At 39.5% G+C, this 19,358-nt stretch overlaps 1 protein-coding gene across 2 annotated transcripts in view; it reads right to left on the bottom strand.

Moving 5' to 3' along the window:
- Positions 1-263: 263 nt before the first annotated feature.
- The window catches only part of PIK3C3 (phosphatidylinositol 3-kinase catalytic subunit type 3), a 153,075-nt gene continuing 133,980 nt past the window's right edge, over positions 264-19,358 (bottom strand). For both annotated transcript variants that reach the window (XM_038401922.2, XM_043515452.1), the window contains 2 exons: positions 9,350-9,475; positions 264-1,338 (listed from right to left, as the gene is read on the bottom strand). In XM_038401922.2, coding sequence (XP_038257850.1) covers positions 1,324-1,338; positions 9,350-9,475 — 141 coding nt within the window. In that variant the 3' untranslated portion in view covers positions 264-1,323. The remainder of the gene's footprint in view (positions 1,339-9,349; positions 9,476-19,358) is intronic.

Raw genomic sequence — 19,358 nt, 5'->3', positions numbered from 1 at the left:
TACTTCTTTGTTAAAATATGACACAAAAAAACCATACATGCCCTTTGAAAATGTTCAGATGCATATAAAAAGCTAATTATACTTGATTATTCAAACAGATTCAGCATAAATCCTAATGTGTGACATGATCATTTCCTTGTAGCCTTATTTTTACAGCATTTCTGTATTGGTATTAAGCCAGGAGCGCCACACACAATCCTTTAGAATGCCAGGTCGGTGCAGGAAAGGACAAATTCAAAAGCTTAAATGAGACATCTCAAAACTGCATCAAAGAAGAATTTATTAGAGTCAAGGAAAATATTACATGTGGTCGCTGTACATTGATGTTCATAGTTAAGTGAGACTTTACTATGAATTTATACTAAACCTATCACGGTGTCTTCTGGCTGGCTAGTCTTTAGGTTGACAGATTCAGGCTAGCTCTCTAAAAATAGTGGTGTAGACAGCATTTCAAAACTGTGGTTTGGAGTTTGAAGCCTACCCCTCTCTCCCTAGGCTGTGGAGCTTGAGCTCCAGCTGAAGTCGCAACTTCAAAGAGCTGTCTACACAGTTATTTTTAGAGTGCTAGCACAAGTCAACACTAGTATGAGTCTATTGACCTGGGCTGGCAGGCTCGCTGCCGTGGGCTACATAGTGATTATTTCTAATTCTGTGCCTGTATTTGGCTAACTTATCAGCCATTAAAAATATTGTTTTCTAAAGTAAGGAAGAACGATTGTCCTTTCCATATGAGAACTCTTTCCAAATTGGGAAATGGTTAGATGAATCCATTAAAAACTAATTCCAGGTGAAAACTGTTGTGTGCGTTTGTATGGGGATGGGGTTTTCAATTATCCTGTTTCTTAGGCTAATGAGAAATCACAATATATACCTCTATAGGCTGCACACTGCATGTATCAATGTCCAAGTTAAGTGCAGCAATGGTTTTCAGTTTCTAGGTCCCAAAATATAGTAACTAAGACACAAAAATAAATTCACCAGCAAGTGCTGGATCTCTCTTCTGCAGCCTCTTCCAGTCATCCATGACATTGAGGAAGTTGCCTATTTTACCTACATGGCGTAAGTATCTTACAAGAAATATATGCAGGAACATCTAGGCCCCAAAGTGGGAAATAAATACATGTTTTCTAAATAATTGTCATTTTTAACCTTATAATAGTGGTAACTCAGAGACCAAGCCCCTGTCCTCCAGGCACTCTGTGCTATCAAATGAGCAGTTCTCGCCTTCAGATGCTGTCTTGAAAAGTCCATAGATGGCTCAAGAAAGTCTCCTTGTTGAGCACTAGCTGATATTTCCATTTCCAGCAAAAGCAGCTGATGGGTTTATTTTCTCCAATACTACAAAAGAAGACAAACACAGTAGGACATTTATTCAGCTTTGATATTCGCAGAAAATAAGTTAAGTGTGATTGTACTCTGGGCTGTAGATTTCACAGCTCCATAAAATGCTTAAAGGCAGGTGAACCTCATGACCCTTAGCAGAACAAATATCTATGAAACACCCTCTGTTTATGTTAATTTTTCCACTTGACAAATTGTGTGTGCTGGATGAAAACTTTTTCCCCAGCATCTGAGGCATTTCATTGGGTTTACAGGGTTTGCTTTTCCAAATTGGAGAACTGTTGAGGTTACAGGGACAAACCATCCCGATGAGTCGAAAGAATAGTAAATATGGCAGGCGACCAGCTTGGCTTAATGGTGAAATCCTAGCGGATCTTAAACATAAAAAAGAAGCTTACAAGAAGTGGAAGGTTGGACATATGACCAGGGAAGAGTATAAAAATATTGCTCGGGCATGTAGGAAAGATATCAGGAGGGCCAAATCGCACCTGGAGCTGCAGCTAGCAAGAGATGTCAAGAGTAACAAGAAGGGTTTCTTCAGGTATGTTGGCAACAAGAAGAAAGCCAAGGAAAGTGTGGGCCCCTTACTGAATGAGGGAGGCAAGCTAGTGACAGAGGATGTGGAAAAAGCTAATGTACTCAATGCTTTTTTTTGCTTCTGTTTTCACTAACAAGGTCAGCTCCCAGACTGCTGTGCTGGGCAACACAAAATGGGGAAGAGATGGCCAGCCCTCTGTAGAGATAGAGGTGGTTAGGGACTATTTAGAAAAGCTGGACGTGCACAAGTCCATGGGGCCGGACGAATTGCATCCGAGAGTGCTGAAGGAATTGGCGGCTGTGATTGCAGAGCCCTTGGCCATTATCTTTGAAAACTCGTGGCGAACGGGGGAAGTCCCGGATGACTGGAAAAAGGCTAATGTAGTGCCCATCTTTAAAAAAGGGAAGAAGGAGGATCCTGGGAACTACAGGCCGGTCAGCCTCACCTCAGTCCCTGGAAAAATCATGGAGCAGGTCCTCAAAGAATCAATCCTGAAGCACTTAGAGGAGAGGAAAGTGATCAGGAACAGTCAGCATGGATTCACCAAGGGAAGGTCATGCCTGACTAATCTAATCGCCTTTTATGATGAGATTACTGGTTCTGTGGATGAAGGGAAAGCAGTGGATGTATTGTTTCTTGACTTTAGCAAAGCTTTTGACACGGTCTCCCACAGCATTCTTGTCAGCAAGTTAAGGAAGTATGGGCTGGATGAATGCACTATAAGGTGGGTAGAAAGCTGGCTAGATTGTCGGGCTCAACGGGTAGTGATCAATGGCTCCATGTCTAGTTGGCAGCCGGTGTCAAGTGGAGTGCCCCAGGGGTCGGTCCTGGGGCCCGTTTTGTTCAATATCTTCATAAATGATCTGGAGGATGGTGTGGATTGCACTCTCAGCAAATTTGCGGATGATACTAAACTGGGAGGAGTGGTAGATACGCTGGAGGGGAGGGATAGGATACAGAAGGACCTAGACAAATTGGAGGATTGGGCCAAAAGAAATCTAATGAGGTTCAATAAGGATAAGTGCAGGGTCCTGCACTTAGGATGGAAGAATCCAATGCACCGCTACAGACTAGGGACCGAATGGCTCGGCAGCAGTTCTGCGGAAAAGGACCTAGGGGTGACAGTGGACGAGAAGCTGGATATGAGTCAGCAGTGTGCCCTTGTTGCCAAGAAGGCCAATGGCATTTTGGGATGTATAAGTAGGGGCATAGCGAGCAGATCGAGGGACGTGATCGTTCCCCTCTATTCGACACTGGTGAGGCCTCATCTGGAGTACTGTGTCCAGTTTTGGGCCCCACACTACAGGAAGGATGTGGATAAATTGGAAAGAGTACAACGAAGGGCAACGAAAATGATTAGGGGTCTAGAGCACATGACTTATGAGGAGAGGCTGAGGGAGCTGGGATTGTTTAGTCTGCAGAAGAGAAGAATGAGGGGGGATTTGATAGCTGCTTTCAACTACCTGAAAGGGGGTTTCAAAGAGGATGGCTCTAGACTGTTCTCAATGGTAGCAGATGACAGAACGAGGAGTAATGGTCTCAAGTTGCAATGGGGGAGGTTTAGATTGGATATTAGGAAAAACTTTTTCACTAAGAGGGTGGTGAAACACTGGAATGCGTTACCTAGGGAGGTGGTAGAATCTCCTTCCTTAGAGGTTTTTAAGGTCAGGCTTGACAAAGCCCTGGCTGGGATGATTTAACTGGGACTTGGTCCTGCTTTGAGCAGGGGGTTGGACTAGATGACCTTCTGGGGTCCCTTCCAACCCTGATATTCTATGATTCTATGATTCTATGAAATGAGAAAGGGGCACCATCTACCACAGATTTGAGATGCAACATGGGATGCTGCCAAGGCTGCTAACTAAGCCCACAGTGCTTGAGAAACCCAAAAGCAAATTACCCAAATATGATTTAAATGCAGCTTATTCCTACTCATCCCAAATTAAAACCCTGTGACTAAGTCTTTGAATTGTTTTGCTACAAAAAATTGTAAAGCTGTAGTGAAGAGTTCAACATTTTCATGTTTGCAACAGTGCTTAACATAACAATCCTGAAATGCAACTGACTGAGTTTGCAGTTTATAAGGAAAAAAAAGAAATAAATAATATGGTAACTTCCTCAACTGGAAATGGTCAAATCTCATTTCTACTATTTTCAATCTCTATAGACTTCGGGACTGCTGCTAAAATGAAAATAACGATCTCCAGAGACGAGGATATTTAGTCTTTATAAATGTGAATTGAAATTAATATGTGCATCCTCTTGAACAGACACTACACAAATATATTACACTTTTTTGAGGCAAACTGTATTTAAGGGACATTCAACAAGAGAAGATTGAGATACTGAAAATGGAGATATTAAAAAAAATTACACAGGTGTTCAAATAGATTAGAAAAAAAAATGTAGGCATGTTTTCAAACAAAGAGTCTCCATAACATAACTTCTTTGAATCATGTTTCTTTAAAACATTGTCATTTATATATATCAATATATCACTGCTTCTCAGTAACACAACAGATGCCAAAATAATCAGTTCTATTCATACAACATGAGGTTTACACACACACACATGCACACACAAAGTGGTGTGCAAGAGCACTGAAATACAATTGTTACTACAATAACCAAACTTATTAAAAGCTCTTATATTAACAGGTGAAACAAACAGCACAGACTGCATGCTAGTATTTGCAAGTCCATTTTGGAGGTGGAAGAAAAATAAATTGACAGATGGATAAACAAGCATAAACAAACAATGAACTGAAGGGCATTTCAAACAAAAAATTGCATGGCTTTATGCCAATATCTGCTGTTTAAACAAGTGCCTAATTTTAGACAGTATTTTCAGTTGATATTTAGAATAATACTATTTGCAATTCATCAGAACAATATTATGACATAAGCACAAACTGAAAACTTCAATTTGGCCATTGTGCAAGATGACTGGTTTATTGCCAATTTAATTGAGTATTAATTGTTCCTTTGTCTACTATTTTACAGCGGTGAGTCCTATAATTTTTGTGCAGCAACTTCTTCAAAAAGAAAGCTAGACAAAGAGAAAGTTAAACTGATTAACAAGCATTAAACATTGCCAGAGGATGTTGTGAAGGACAAGACTATAATGGGGTTCAAACAAGAGCTAGCTAAATTCATGAAGGATGGTTCCATCAATGGCATTAGCCAGGATGGGCAGGGATGATGTCCCTAAACTCTGTTTGCCAGAAGCTGGGAATGGGTGACAGAGGATGGATCACTTGATGATTATCTGTTCTGTTCATTCCCTCTGGGGCACCTGACATTGACCACTGTTGGAAGACAGGATATTGGGTAAACAGACCTTTGGTTTGACCCAATATGGCCATTCTTATGTTCTAAGAATGCTTTGATTCCAATTGTAACAACACACAGCTTAGAGGTGAGGTTCTTGCATTATTTCCCTGGAATAATTTTTGCATTCACTATTTTTAAAAAAAAAAATAGTCTCACACTGGGGTTCTCACACCCCAGTCCACCAATACCTCACTGCTCCTTCTATCCATTCTGCCCTCTCATGGCTTTGGACCTTTTTGCATACGAGACCCTGAGCCTGGAAGAATGTCCTAATTAGCATACTCTAACCCCTCTCTTTTCTACAAAAATATTGCTAAAAGTCCATATGTTCCATGGAAGATTCCCGCTTCCATGACCACACACTCCAGATTTGTTAATGAGATACATCCTCACTTGTTTTAGACTGTTTTCTACTCACCTCATGCCCTTTCGGTTTACGTGCATGTTTTTCAGAGGCACTGGGCACACACAACTCCCAATCAATGAGAACTAGGTGCTCAGCATCTCAGACTATAGGCAACTGTGGCAGGAATTTTGTCCTACATTTAGAACTCCCTATGTATTACAAAGCACTAGAACCCAGTATACTCCAGTGCCTATTCAGCACTAAGTCTGTTTACATGCACAGGCTAACAGAGGGTGACCAGATGTCCCGATTGTATAGGGACAGCTCTGATTTTTGGGTCTTTGTCTTATATAGGCTCCTATTATCCCCCACCCCCGTCCCAATTTTTCACACTTGCTATCTGGTCACCCTCGGCTAATATCACTTACCTTGGGAAAATCTAGATACTGAATCTAGGGGAAATATGGAGCTCAGAATTAGAGATGAGGCTACCAATTAAGGGTGCCTGACACTTCCCATTGTAAGACTTCGTTTTCAGTTCAGTTTCACAGATTCCAAGGCTAGAAGGGACTATTGTTTTTTAATTATAATTTTGACAAAACTAACTGTTTGGGCTGAAAAATGTAGCCAAAACAGTTCAGCCATTTCCAAGAATTAAGTTAGGGAAAATTACATTGTTACACACGTTAAAAATTCTGACCAGTTTTTCTTTGGAGCTCTAGTGTGCCCTACACAATGGAAAAGGGACTTGAACTTTGGCAGAGGTGGCCTTTGTGTCAGGAATGTGCCTTTTGACATTATTGTGAAAATCTGCTCAAATTCGGGCAAGTTATAATCCTTATACCCACGGAATCAGTTCCACTATATGCTGCAATATATATATAGGCATAGTAACAAGGTGAAGGACAAAGCAGCAGTCTATATACTTCTCATCCTATTAGAAACCATTAGCTTCCTGAATCAGGGGCTCTTACAGGTACAGCCCTCAATCAATATGAAAACTGGGTGCGTGCTGCTAAACCCTAGGGCCTATTCAACACAATTTAAGCCAGCTTTTAAATGCTTTATCATCAAACACGTCTGCAATTTAAAAACAGTGGGTAAATGAAGAAAATAGTTATGAATGAACAAGTTATTTTTTTTTTAAATGGATGACCAAGATCAAATCTGCAAACTCTGATTTATTAGTGCTGCTTGGAAAATGCATTAGCACCTAGCTGGGAAATTCTGACAGCCATCTAAGACAAATGAACTTCTATCGCAGACATGTCTACAAAAGGGCTAGCATAATTCTTTAACTTAAAAAAAAAAAAAAAAAGAAAGATCTGTTTACATCTATGTGAGTCCATTCAAAATCAAAATTTATGTCTTAGTTACACCAACCACCCCACCCAAAAAAGCGTACAATTTTTGAACTTAAGGTGATACTTGTACTCTAAGCCCTGGTCTACACCCGGGGAATCAATCTAAGTTACGCAACTTAAGCTACGTGAATAATGTAGCTGAAGTCTACGTACTTAGACCTACTCACCACGGTGTCTTCACTACGGTGAGTCGACTGCTGCCACTCCCCCATCAACTCTGCCTGCGCCTCTCGCGGCGGCAGAGTACAAGAGTCTACGGGAGAGTGCTCGTGGATCAATTTATTGCGTCTAGACTAGATGTGATAAATCAACCCCCAGTGGATCGATCGCTGCCCGCTGATTTGGCGGGTAGTGTAGACATACCCTTAGGGCCCTGAGCTCAGTTCTTACAAGGAATCAATCACTGCCTGACACCTAGTAATCACTATTACCTAGAGTGACCAAGTACAAATATGAAAGATTTCTCTTTCTCTGCATTTTCCTTCTGTTCATATAAAAACAGTCATAATTTAAAAACACATATATTAAGTTAAGCTTATATTGTTTAATCTGTACGGCAGGAGTAGTCAATAGGTGGACCATGGGCCAAATCTGGACCGCCAGACGCTTTTGAACGGACCCTGAAATCTTTTTATTTACTTAGTATCATTATTATTATTTTCTCGACCTTGACTATACTTTGACCAAGAAATTTGGACCTTGACTACCTCTGCTATAGGTTTCAGAGTAGCAGCCGTGTTAGTCTGTATTCGCAAAAAGAAAAGGAGTACTTGTGGCACCTTAGAGACTAACAAATTTATTTGAGCATAAGCTTTCGTGAGCTACAGCTCACTGAATGCATCCAATGAAGTGATCTGTAGCTCACGAAAGCTTATGCTCAAATACATTTGTTAGTCTCTAAGGTGCCACAAGTACTCCTTTTCTTTCTGCTATAGGGTAACACACTACTTGAAAATGAAAGATACGAGTTTGCATCAAAAAGAGAATTAAGTGGAAGATCTTTTGCCCAAAGGATAGCCATAGAAACAGTCCTCCGCACATGAAAATTACAGTTTGTATTTGATTTTGATCATTCTTTTGGAAAATAAATTTTTCTAAAAATATTTGGAAGCCTGACTGAGTTTTCTGAGATCAACATTTCTTGATTCTTCTCTGAATTGCAAGTTTCCTCATAAGACTAATACTTATGGCCAACAGGCAGATTTAAACAAATCCCTGATAAATGTGAGCTAGAGAAGTCAGAAAAATTATGATCTCAAAGATGAATTAAAATGCTTTTGAGAGTATCATTTTATTGCACAATGGTATTAGTCATTTTATCATACCCACAATGGACTACAGTCACATTAGCACATACACTTAATGTGGCTAAAATTTTACTCTTCACATAAGGAAGTGTGCATTCCGATATTAAAAATGATAGCAGAGAAGGAGAATATTCCCCCATGGAGGCTTCAGAGCTTTGTAAAGATAATTAGTTGGAATACACTGTTTAGGAGCCAGCAATAAAAGCCACCATCAACCACCACAGTCAGTAGCTGTGGGGGAACCGAAGCAAGAGAAGGAAAATGTGAACTTTAGTCTTACTTGTTAACATTTCTCTTCTTGGCAATATCATGCTCAGGAGTGGCAGGTCCTCCTCTTGCAGGATTCAGAGACAGCACAGAGCTCTGTCCAACAGGTAGACTTTACCCCTAAGAACCCACCCATGCAGAGCCTGCCAAAACAGACTACTTGCAAGACTGAACAGCACTCTCCAAATCAAGAGTTTAGCTGCTCACTTGCTTCTGCAAAGGTAAGACTTTTTGGGGGGCACGTCTTTAAGAAGGCTATCCCCAGCTGAACACAGTGTTCTACTGCTTCTGAAGTCTGCCAGGGGAAGACATACCTAGACAAGGGGCTGCTGGTCACAAGAGAAATGTAACCACACAATATATTTAACAGAGGAATAACTGACAGAAGATTGCTCTTACTGAACTTTTTTTCTATTGATTTAATTTTCGTAATGTATAAACAATACAAAGGACTATCTAGCTCATGTTTTGTGAACTGTGAATCTTAAAGCTGTTTAAGGTCCCAAATCTTTACTACATAGGCAGAAAATTACAAATAAATACACTTCAAAGCTAAACTCTTGGGAAATCCTTAACTTGCTAAAATGTGAGATGGCAAGCCCTTAAAAGTTTTCTCTCTCCTGGTCGAGCCATTGACCATGCAAAATTACAGATACTGCTTTGCCTTAAGGTTCTGCAATGTCATCCATCAGTTGGGCAGCTGCTCTGAACTTAACATTTTTTAACCACTTCAAAACTCCTTAAAGCACAGGCTGGCAAAATGTTTATCTCTCTGTTCCCACAGTCAGTCACTCTCTCTACCCCTCTTTTCACCATGAGGCCATAGACAGCCCATCAGTCTGTAGTATCTTACCTGAGCAAACTTGTGTATTTGTTCTACTACAGCTGCAAAGAGAGCATGGACACTTTCATCAATTAGACTCTGCATGTAATGTACAGCTTCTTCATCAGAGAGGTCCAAACGGAACTTGTCCTGCACCTGGTGGGAAGAGATTATAAAGATCAGCCCTTTTATACAGGAAGAAAACTCTGGCCCTGTAATTGTAGAATTCCATTTTTATTATATTTATATACAAACATCTTCCAAGCAGCACAGACAGCTGCCACAGGACTCAGCACAATTGGGGTTGCCAAATTTGGTTGGCTGAATTCCTGGAGGTTTCATCACATGACATTATCTTTAATTTAAGAATAATCTTTAATTCCTGGAGACGCCAGGACAATCCTGGAGGGTTGGCAACCCAAAGCACAACTGAGCTGCGAACAAGTATCTGTGGGCAGAAGAATTCAATCCTATCGTTCTGTATGCATTTCTTGGGGGGGAGGGTGAAGAAGGGAAAACATCTGAAAGACCAGCTATATTTAAAATATAAAAAAAATCATATAACTGAATCACCTTCTGGGTGTGGTGGTCTGTCCCATCTAATGGCACTGAGACCACTTAGAGACAGAGATAAAATGAGTCTGCTCTACAGCCTTGGGGAACAGCCAGTTGGCTTTTCGCTCATATAGTAGAGGCTCATGCACTAAGCTCCAGAGGTCCCTGGTTCAATCCTGCGCACCGACGGCCAGGGTTTGGCGGTGTTACAATAATCTAATTCCAAAGCAAAAATAATTTTTCCCGACAACTGAAATCAAATTTTAAAAAAAGTTTTCAAAATCTGATTTTGGTGAAATGGCCAGTCTATTAACACAGAGTTTCAAAACAGGTAGCCTACTCAGTGCTCAGCTAGAGCAATGGGTACCACTACGAGAGCCTACATAAACAGTGGCTGTAAGTAAGCATAGCATTCATTATGAGACACATCAAGTTTGATCTCTACATGTGGGCGAGCAAAAGCTCTTTGTTTTATTGTGAAAATGCTGCTGAAATATTTTGGATCGTCCTAAGAGTTGCTGAAAGCCTGCAAAGATCCTTTTGCCTAAAGATAAATTTAGAATAAAACTGTTTTTTTGAAACTGTAAGGCAATTAAGTAAAGAATATGGAATCAGTGTAAGAATGAGCACATTACTCCGATGAAAACTGATCTCCATATGGTAGATGAGAATTTGATTAACTGAGATTACATCCTTCATAGGTAAACAGTTGATTGGAGATACTGCTACTCTTACATCATTTGTTGTTTTGACAGCAGCATATCTTAAATATGGTACCAAAATGGTTTGCACAGTACTTACAAATTATACACAAACTAAATGCTGAGAGCATTATAATTAAGGACAAAGCAGCAAAGTGTGTAGCTTTTATTACTAGAGAAATTCTCCAGTCTACACTTCGTTTTTCTTAGCTCTATTCTGAATAAGCAAAAATTACCCCATCCTGAGATTAAGATGTAGACCCTGAGCATGCTCAGTGAAAACCTAGGATTTCTAAAATGGTGCCCTCGCAAAAAGCCAAGTGTGTGTGTGTGTGTGGGGGGGGGCATGATCACAGCTCTGAGGCAAATGAAAACAATGAGCATGTGAAAGATTGGTAGCTACTGAGCATATGCAGTAAGGGGTGACAGAGAAGTCAGTTAACTGAGCACCTAGTTGATCAGAGCCCACTCATGTCAGTCAGAACTTGTTTTAAAGGTCAGAGCTGTCAATCAGAACTCTGAAGTAATGGTTGATACCGGGCATGTGTGAGTGAGGTAATTGCTTCTAAAAACAGAAAGATATATTCAGAGGGAGCTACAAATGTAGCTACAATGTAGCACAAAACGCCAGTTGCCAGCAGGCAGTTTTGGAGCCTGAGCCTGAGCCAGCGAGAGAAACGATCGGAAGAAGACGAAAGACAGGAAGATGAGCCAGAGAAAAAGCTGATGGAAAGAAGTCAGAAAAGCTGCTGCAGAGAGACAAAAAAAGAAAGAAGAAAATTGGAGCAGAGTAAAGTTGATTGACCAGAAACTGTGCAGCAACAGGTTTTTAAAGGAATACCAAAAGGATTTATAAAGTAAGCCTGTTATTCACTTAATTAGAGTATTAGTATAGTGTAGAATAGTATATAGGGTTAGCATGTATGTGTGTGTTTATGAGAATGCATCCAATTCTGTTATTAATTGCAACATATCTACTTAAACTTTAAAGCAATTTAAGAACTGCTGTTAGCGATGTGTTACAAACTGGCCACTTGTAACAAATCGCTTTGTTTAGAATCATTTAAATTATATACTATTGTAGTTTGAATGCTCTTTAACTCACAATAAGGGATTGTGCCTCAGGGATTTTTGTGTTTCATTTAGGATTTTAGGTTAGACTGTATTAGGGATTATTATTTACATCAATTCATAGATATTTTGTTTTGGAAAAGAATACTGCCTGTGTCAATTACTTTATCGGAAGGATATATTCATGTCCTTTAATATCTCCTTAACAACCCTTGAAAGTTATATCCTCGGGAAGAATAGACAAAGTGGGCGATAGGCAGACTATTATAGCAGTGTCCCCAAATCCATTTTTCGAGGTAAAAATCTTTCTTTTCCCAACCTCACGCAAAGGCTTGACTTATGTACATTTCATAAAGGTGAAATCAATGGCTTTTCATAAATGGAGACTCTCTCATTAAGAATTGTTCAGCACTTATCAAGATAGCAAAACTGCAGAAGCATGTTTCAAGCACAGACATGTCTCCCCTATATTCAAGCCTTTGTTTTAATTCAGCTGACAACAGCTTAGCTACACTAGCAAACAGTACCTTGCTTTTCAATAGCATTGGATGGCCAAGGAACCTAAAGTGCTTTGGGGGCATTTATTAAGCTTCCCAACAGCTGGGTTAAAATGACCATTTCACAGATCTGCGGAGTGAACAACTTTGAGGCCAACATCTTCAAAGGAAGTCCCTAAACTTAGTCACCTAAATATTTGGCCTATTTTTCTCATGTGTTGACCACCTAGTAGCTTTCATCAGTAACTGTGAGTGCTCAGCACCTCAGAAAAATCAGAGCCCTTGTACAGCTGGCCTAAAATTGCCTCAGGTGATGTATCCAAGATCATGCGAGTCTGTAAACCTAGAATAAAACCAAGGAGTCTAATACGCTGTCTCCTTTAATCACTACCACTCTCAGCCCTGCTGTTTAAAATTCCCAGTAGCAATTTCACATGGTGACTAGTCTCTGCAACAATTTGACTAATGTCTGCCTACAGGGTACATTTTGAAAGGGCTGAGATTCAGTCTCTTGTTTTGCTGGTATAAATGTACCCCTTCATTTTGTGGTCCTAAAGAATGTTGTGTAACAAATATGAGAACCTGAACATCTAATAGATATTAGCAGCAGAATGAATCATTGTACTCACTAGTCTTACCTCCTGCAAAACACAGGTCAATAGAACCCAAAGAATTTCTGTACAAGCAAATCACTTTTAGAGCTATAAGTACGTTTTTTAGAAAGGCACCCTGTCTTCACTTAAAGACTTCAAGAGACAGAGAAACCTCTATGTCCTTAGGTAAGTTGTTTCAGTCATTAACTATCCTCATTATTTAAAGACTGTCTTATTTCTAGTCTGAATTTATCCAGCTTCAGCTCTCAACGACTGGATCGCATCATGCCTTTTTCTGCTAGATTAAAGAGCTGTCCATTATAAGAAATCTCTTTCCATACAGGTATTTATAGATTGTGATCAACTCATCTGTTAACCTACTCTTGGATAAGCTAAATATATATTGAGCTTCTCAAATCTCTCCCTATATGTTTGTTTGCATGACTCTGAATATTTTCTGTAGCTTTTTTCTGAATCCTTGCCTATTTATCAACATCCTTTTTAAAGACTGGACCATAAGAACTGGACACAGTAGAGAGATATTACTTCCTTACTCCTACTTTATATTTCTCTGCTTATACACTCATGAACATGATTGCGCAATTAGCTACAGCATCATACTGGGAGCTCATGTTCAGTTGATTAGCCACCATTACCCTCAAACCCCTTTTCAGAATCACTGCATAGCAAGACACCGTTTTGCAATTTGTAAGTGTGACCTTCATTCTTTGTTGGCAGACGTATGACCTTGCATTTGGCTTTATTAAAATGCATACTGTTCAAATAAGCACTCCGTACAAACCAATATGGTCATCTGTATAACTGATCTGAGCACATCACTATTTACCACAATAAGTTTGTCTCCTCTGCAAGCTTTATGAGCAATGATTTTATATTTTCTTTCAAATCATTATAACAATACTGAACAACAAAGACCCAACAATTATCTGTGGTAACCCACTAGATATACCCCATTTATACTTACTTTTTTATCTCTAGCAGTTAACCAGTTTTTAATCCATTTAACATAGTCTACATTGATTTTGCATAGTATTACTTTTTTCAATCTGAATGCCAAGCAAGACTAAATCAATGACTTACAAAAGTCTAAGTATATTACATAATAAGGTTTCAGAGTAGCAACCGTGTTAGTCTGTATTCGCAAAAAGAAAAGGAGTACTTGTGGCACCTTAGAGACTAACAAATATATTAGAGCATAAGCTTTCGTGAGCTACAGCTCACTTCATCGGATGCATTTGGTGGAAAAAACAGAGGAGAGATTTATATACACACACAGAGAACATGAAACAATGGGTTTATCATACACACTGTAAGGAGAGTGATCACTTAAGATAAGCCATCACCAGCAGCAGGGGGGGGAAAGGAGGAAAACCTTTCATGGTGACAAGCAAGGTAGGCTAATTCCAGCAGTTAACAAGAATATCAGAGGAACAGTGGGGGGTAGCGTGTGTGTGGGGGGGGGAAATACCATGGGGAAATAGTTTTACTTTGTGTAATGACTCATCCATTCCCAGTCTCTATTCAAGCCTAAGTGAATTGAATCCAGTTTGCAAATTAATTCCAACTCAGCAGTCTCTTGTTGGAGTCTGTTTTTTAAGCTTTTTTGTTGAAGGATAGCCACGCTTAGGTCTGTGATCGAGTGACCAGAGAGATCGAAGTGTTCTCCAACTGGTTTTTGAATGTTATAATTCTTGACGTCTGATTTGTGTGCATTCATTCTTTTACGTAGAGACTGTCCAGTTTGGCCAATGTAAATGGCAGAGGGGCATTGCTGGCACATGATGGCATATATCACATTGGTAGATGCGCAGGTGAACGAGCCTCTGATAGTGTGGCTGATGTGATTAGGCCCTATGATGGTATCCCCTGAATAGATATGTGGACAGAGTTGGCAATGGGCTTTGTTGCAAGGATGGGTTCCTGGGTTAGTGGTTCTGTTGTGTGGTGTGTGGTTGCTGGTGAGTATTTGCTTCAGATTGGGGGGATGTCTGTAAGCAAGGACTGGCCTGTCTCCCAAGATCTGTGAGAGTGATGGCTCGTCCTTCAGGATAGGTTGTAGATCCTTGATGATGCATTGGAGAGGTTTTAGTTGGGGGCTGAAGGTGATGGCTAGTGGCGTTCTGTTCTTTTCTTTGTTGGGCCTGTCCTGTAGTAGGTGACTTCTGGGTACTCTTCTGGCTCTGTCAATCTGTTTCTTCACTTCAGCAGGTGGGTATTGTAGTTGTAGAAATGCATGATAGAGATCTTGTAGGTGTTTGTCTCTGTCTGAGGGGTTGGAGCAAATGCGGTTATATCGTAGCGCTTGGCTGTAGACAATGGATCGTGTGGTATGATCTGGATGAAAGCTAGAGGCATGTAGGTAGGAATAGCGGCCAGTAGGTTTCCGATATAGGGTGGTGTTTACGTGACCATCGCTTATTAGCACCGTAGTGTCCAGGAAGTGGATCTCTTGTGTGGACTGGTCCAGGCTGAGGTTGATGGTGGGATGGAAATTGTTGAAATCATGGTGGAATTCCTCAAGAGCTTCTTTTCCACGGGTCCAGATGATGAAGATGTCATCAATGTAACGCAAGTAGAGTAGGGGCATTAGGGGACGAGAGCTGAGGAAGCATTGTTCTAAGTCAGGTTTCAAAGTAGCAGCCGTGTTAGTCTGTATTCACAAAAAGAAAAGGAGTACTTGTGGCACCTTAGAGACTAACAAATTTATTAGAGCATAAGCTTTCTCACGAAAGCTTATGCTCTAATAAATTTGTTAGTCTCTAAGGTGCCACAAGTACTCCTTTTCTTTTTGTTCTAAGTCAGTCAGCCATAAAAATGTTGGCATACTGTGGGGCCATGCGGGTACCCATCGCAGTGCCGCTGATTTAAAAGTATACATTGTCCCCAAATGTGAAATAGTTATGGGTGAGGACAAAGTCACAAAGTTCAGCCACCAGGTTAGCAGTGACAGTATCGGGGATACTGTTCCTGACGGCTTGTAGTCCATCTGTGTGTGGAATGTTGGTGTAGAGGGCTTCTACATCCATAGTGGCTAGGATGGTGTTTTTTCCACCAAATGCATCCGATGAAGTGAGCTGTAGCTCACGAAAGCTTATGCTCTAATAAATTTGTTAGTCTCTAAGGTGCCACAAGTACTCCTTTTCTTTTTACATAATAAGGGTTACCTTTATCAAACAAAATTCTAATCTCGTAAAAATCAACATCAAGTTTGATAAGACCCATTTTACTTAAAATCATGTTGATTTGCATCCTTTAGGTCTTTATTGACTATCCCATATCAGTCTTTCCATGAATTTACCCAGGACTGATTTTGTGCTAACGAGTTATAATTACCCTGGTCATCTTTTTAAATATTGGCACATTGGCTGTTTTTCATCCTCTGGAACACTGAAGAAGTTCCAAAATGTGTTAAAAATCAACATCAAAAGTTCAGAGAACTCTTTCGCCAGTTCTTTTTATATTCCTGAGTGCAAGTTACCAAGTCAAAACATATTTACTAAATATTAATTTAATAGTTGCTGTTTAGTATTTCCCCTAGTGATGGAACAGAAAATATATCACTATAAGATATGAATACATCCTTTTCCCCTTCCCCTCCCCCAATTTCCTGAAGTGCTCTAGCAACTGAATTCTGGGTATAAAATGTGGGTGTAAACAGAGACCAGAAAAAGTAATAGATTTCAGAAATATAAAAGAAAGAAAAAAGTAGGCTAACAAGTAAACCTATGATTGGAAAAAATGTTCAAACTGTTCAGAGAAAACAAGAAAAAAGCAAAAACCAGATGAGCAAAATCTATGTTTTTAGCTTAATATTATGTCTTTCAATCAATGTCACCCCATTTATGAAGGCACAGCAAGACCAAAAGAATCGGAAGAAAAAACAGTTTCACCTTCATCCCCAGGCATATTTATACAATTGACAACCCATCACGCACATATTGATCACTATCAAGAGCTGAAAACAAAGATCACTCCCTCATTGTTCTGCACCATAACATCCTTACAGCAATTGGTCATTTATATGTTTATTACTTGCCTAATGCAAACATTTTTTCTAAATGATACGCCTATTTTTATATTATACAGTTTCAACTTTTACCAAGCCACTAGGATCCCTATTCAGAAAGGTACTTTAAACAAGCAAGTAGTTCCCAATTGACTTCAATGAGACTAGTCATGCTTAAAATTATACACGTGCTTAAGTACCTTCCTGAATCAGTGCAGAGGTATTGTGAGGACACTTCAGCAAAAATGTTAACCACATTTAGCTAAGAAAAAATGAAACTCTTGTAATGCTAAACTGTGCTCTGTGCAATTCTTGTAATCAAGCACTTACTCCATCCATCTTTTAATCTGCTTGAAGAATGTCCTCTTTGAGAGCCTTAAAGCTACTGATGTTAAGATGCTGTATCAGCCAAATGCTGGTAATGACGATTAAATATTTATTGCCTTTCTTGAGAGGAGACCGGCACACATTTCTATTCAAATATACCAATTCTAGATTAAAATTAGACTGTTATTAACAATAGGATCAAATGTTGCTAAGCACTAGATCCTTGCATGACAGATTTTCAGGGCTGCAATAAAAAAAGAAAAGGAGTACTTGTGGCACCTTAGAGACTAACAAATTTATTTGAGCATAAGCTTTCGTGAGCTACAGCTCACTTCATCGGATTTGTTAGTCTCTAAGGTGCCACAAGTACTCCTTTTCTTTTTTGCGAATACAGACTAACACAGCTGCTACTCTGAAACCTGCAATAAAAAATGACTGCTACAACCTAGGTGAGAAGGAATATCATAAAATGACAAATTATTTCTTGAGTTGCAGTAGTACCAGAAGCAAGATTAATGAACATTGACGTATGGATCTTATAACAAAACTAATACAAAGGTGTCACTTCTAATCTCTCAGTAGCAAAGTAACCCATAGTTTCTCAAAGAACAGGTAGTACTGGGAAGAGATTTGTGAGTTTCAGATCAGATTTTGGAAATCATAAATACTTGAATTTGTGTGTTTCATATCTGAAACACACAAATAGAGTGCCTAGTGCAGAGACATTAAAAACAAAGAAGTTAAGCTTGTGCAATTTATATACAACCTCATTTTTGGAATTTAAATTACACCAACCTTCCTCTGTATGCTTTTAAAGTTATTACTGGTTGGCTGTCACTCAGCAAGAGAAAGGAACATCCTCTGTTCAAAATGTACAGGATAAATCTGGTTGGATTTCTTTGCCTAGATTCCACAGAGGTGTGTTTAAAAATTCAACTTTTCTATTGATTCAAATTAAACACAATTCCATATAAATATTGCCTATCATGATTTATATGTTCTAGAATGAGAAGCTTGGACGAAGATTAAAAGGTTGGATAAAAAATTGACTGACTGTCTTTTAAGGTTTCAAGTTATTGTATTATTGTGGCATCTACAGCCGCAGCCAAGAACCAGGATCCCATAGTGCCAGGCACTGTACAAATACAAACCAAAAAGGGCTTAAAAGTCTTCCCACTATTTAATTGTATTGTGCCTTCAGTACATTAAATAATACAATTATTTTTGGTAGCACCCAGTGTGTGCTAGGAATTTTCCAAATACAGAAGAGGCACAATTCTCATCCCAAAAACAGACAATAGGGGGAAAGAGAACAACAAACAGTTACGTTAATAAATAAATATGATTATGACAAGAAAGCTATACTTCAGTTACCCTCAAGCATGGCCATGGCAGTATGTTTCTTACAGTTTTCATAAGCAACTTGATTGGGGGAGGAGACAGGCCATGAGGATGAAGTAAAGAAGGCCCTTTTGTGAGCAAGGGATAGCATGGATGAAGGCATGGAGACAAACAGAAGAAGCTGTTCACTATTTAAATTCAACGCATGAAGAAAGTGAATAAAGGGCAAAACAACCTCATATCTTTGTTCTGTTCATTGCAGGCCCACCTGAACTGTGAGCTCAGCTGGCTACCGAAAAAATTAAAAGAAAAATTGCAATAGAATCCTAAAGCCACTTTCCTATGTGATCTCAACAGATATCAGACAAAACTGGGTTAGACTTGATCAGTAAATGGTTGGGAGACATCCAAGAAACAAAAATGCCACAGGAGTTGGACTTGGAAATTTAGTAGGTGATACTCCCCTCAAAATCTTCTCTGAGCCAGTGACCCAGCACAGAGCTAGGAAGCATTGCAATGCTGGACAAAGATTTGTTTTAACTGATATGTGCCAAAGCTCTTCGATATTCCATTACTGCTGCACCAAACAGGTTCCACAGCAATTGGAGAGACTGCAGCTAAAGCGTCAAACAAAGCCTCTTTCTGCTTTGTCCGACAGAGAAAGCTTTCATACAATATTTGTTTTAATATGGTCTAAGCCACACTTAGTTGGAAATTCTGGGTCAACTATAGAAATGATATCTGAGTTATTGCTATTGGGAATATTTTACCTGTAGTTCAAATGATTTGAATGTGGATGGAAGTAAACAGAGTGTTGTATAACTGGATTTCAAGTGTGTTTTACAAAAGAAGTGAGAAGACATTTCACACATCCTGCTGGTTCCATAGTCATATAACAGTTTATTTCTTGATTCATCATGCTTATAC

Source organism: Dermochelys coriacea, chromosome 5 (genome assembly GCF_009764565.3).
Source record: "Dermochelys coriacea isolate rDerCor1 chromosome 5, rDerCor1.pri.v4, whole genome shotgun sequence".
NCBI lineage: Eukaryota > Metazoa > Chordata > Testudines > Dermochelyidae > Dermochelys > Dermochelys coriacea.
Note: the sequence above shows the minus strand (reverse complement) of the source record. Positions and strands in the feature narration are given on the sequence as shown.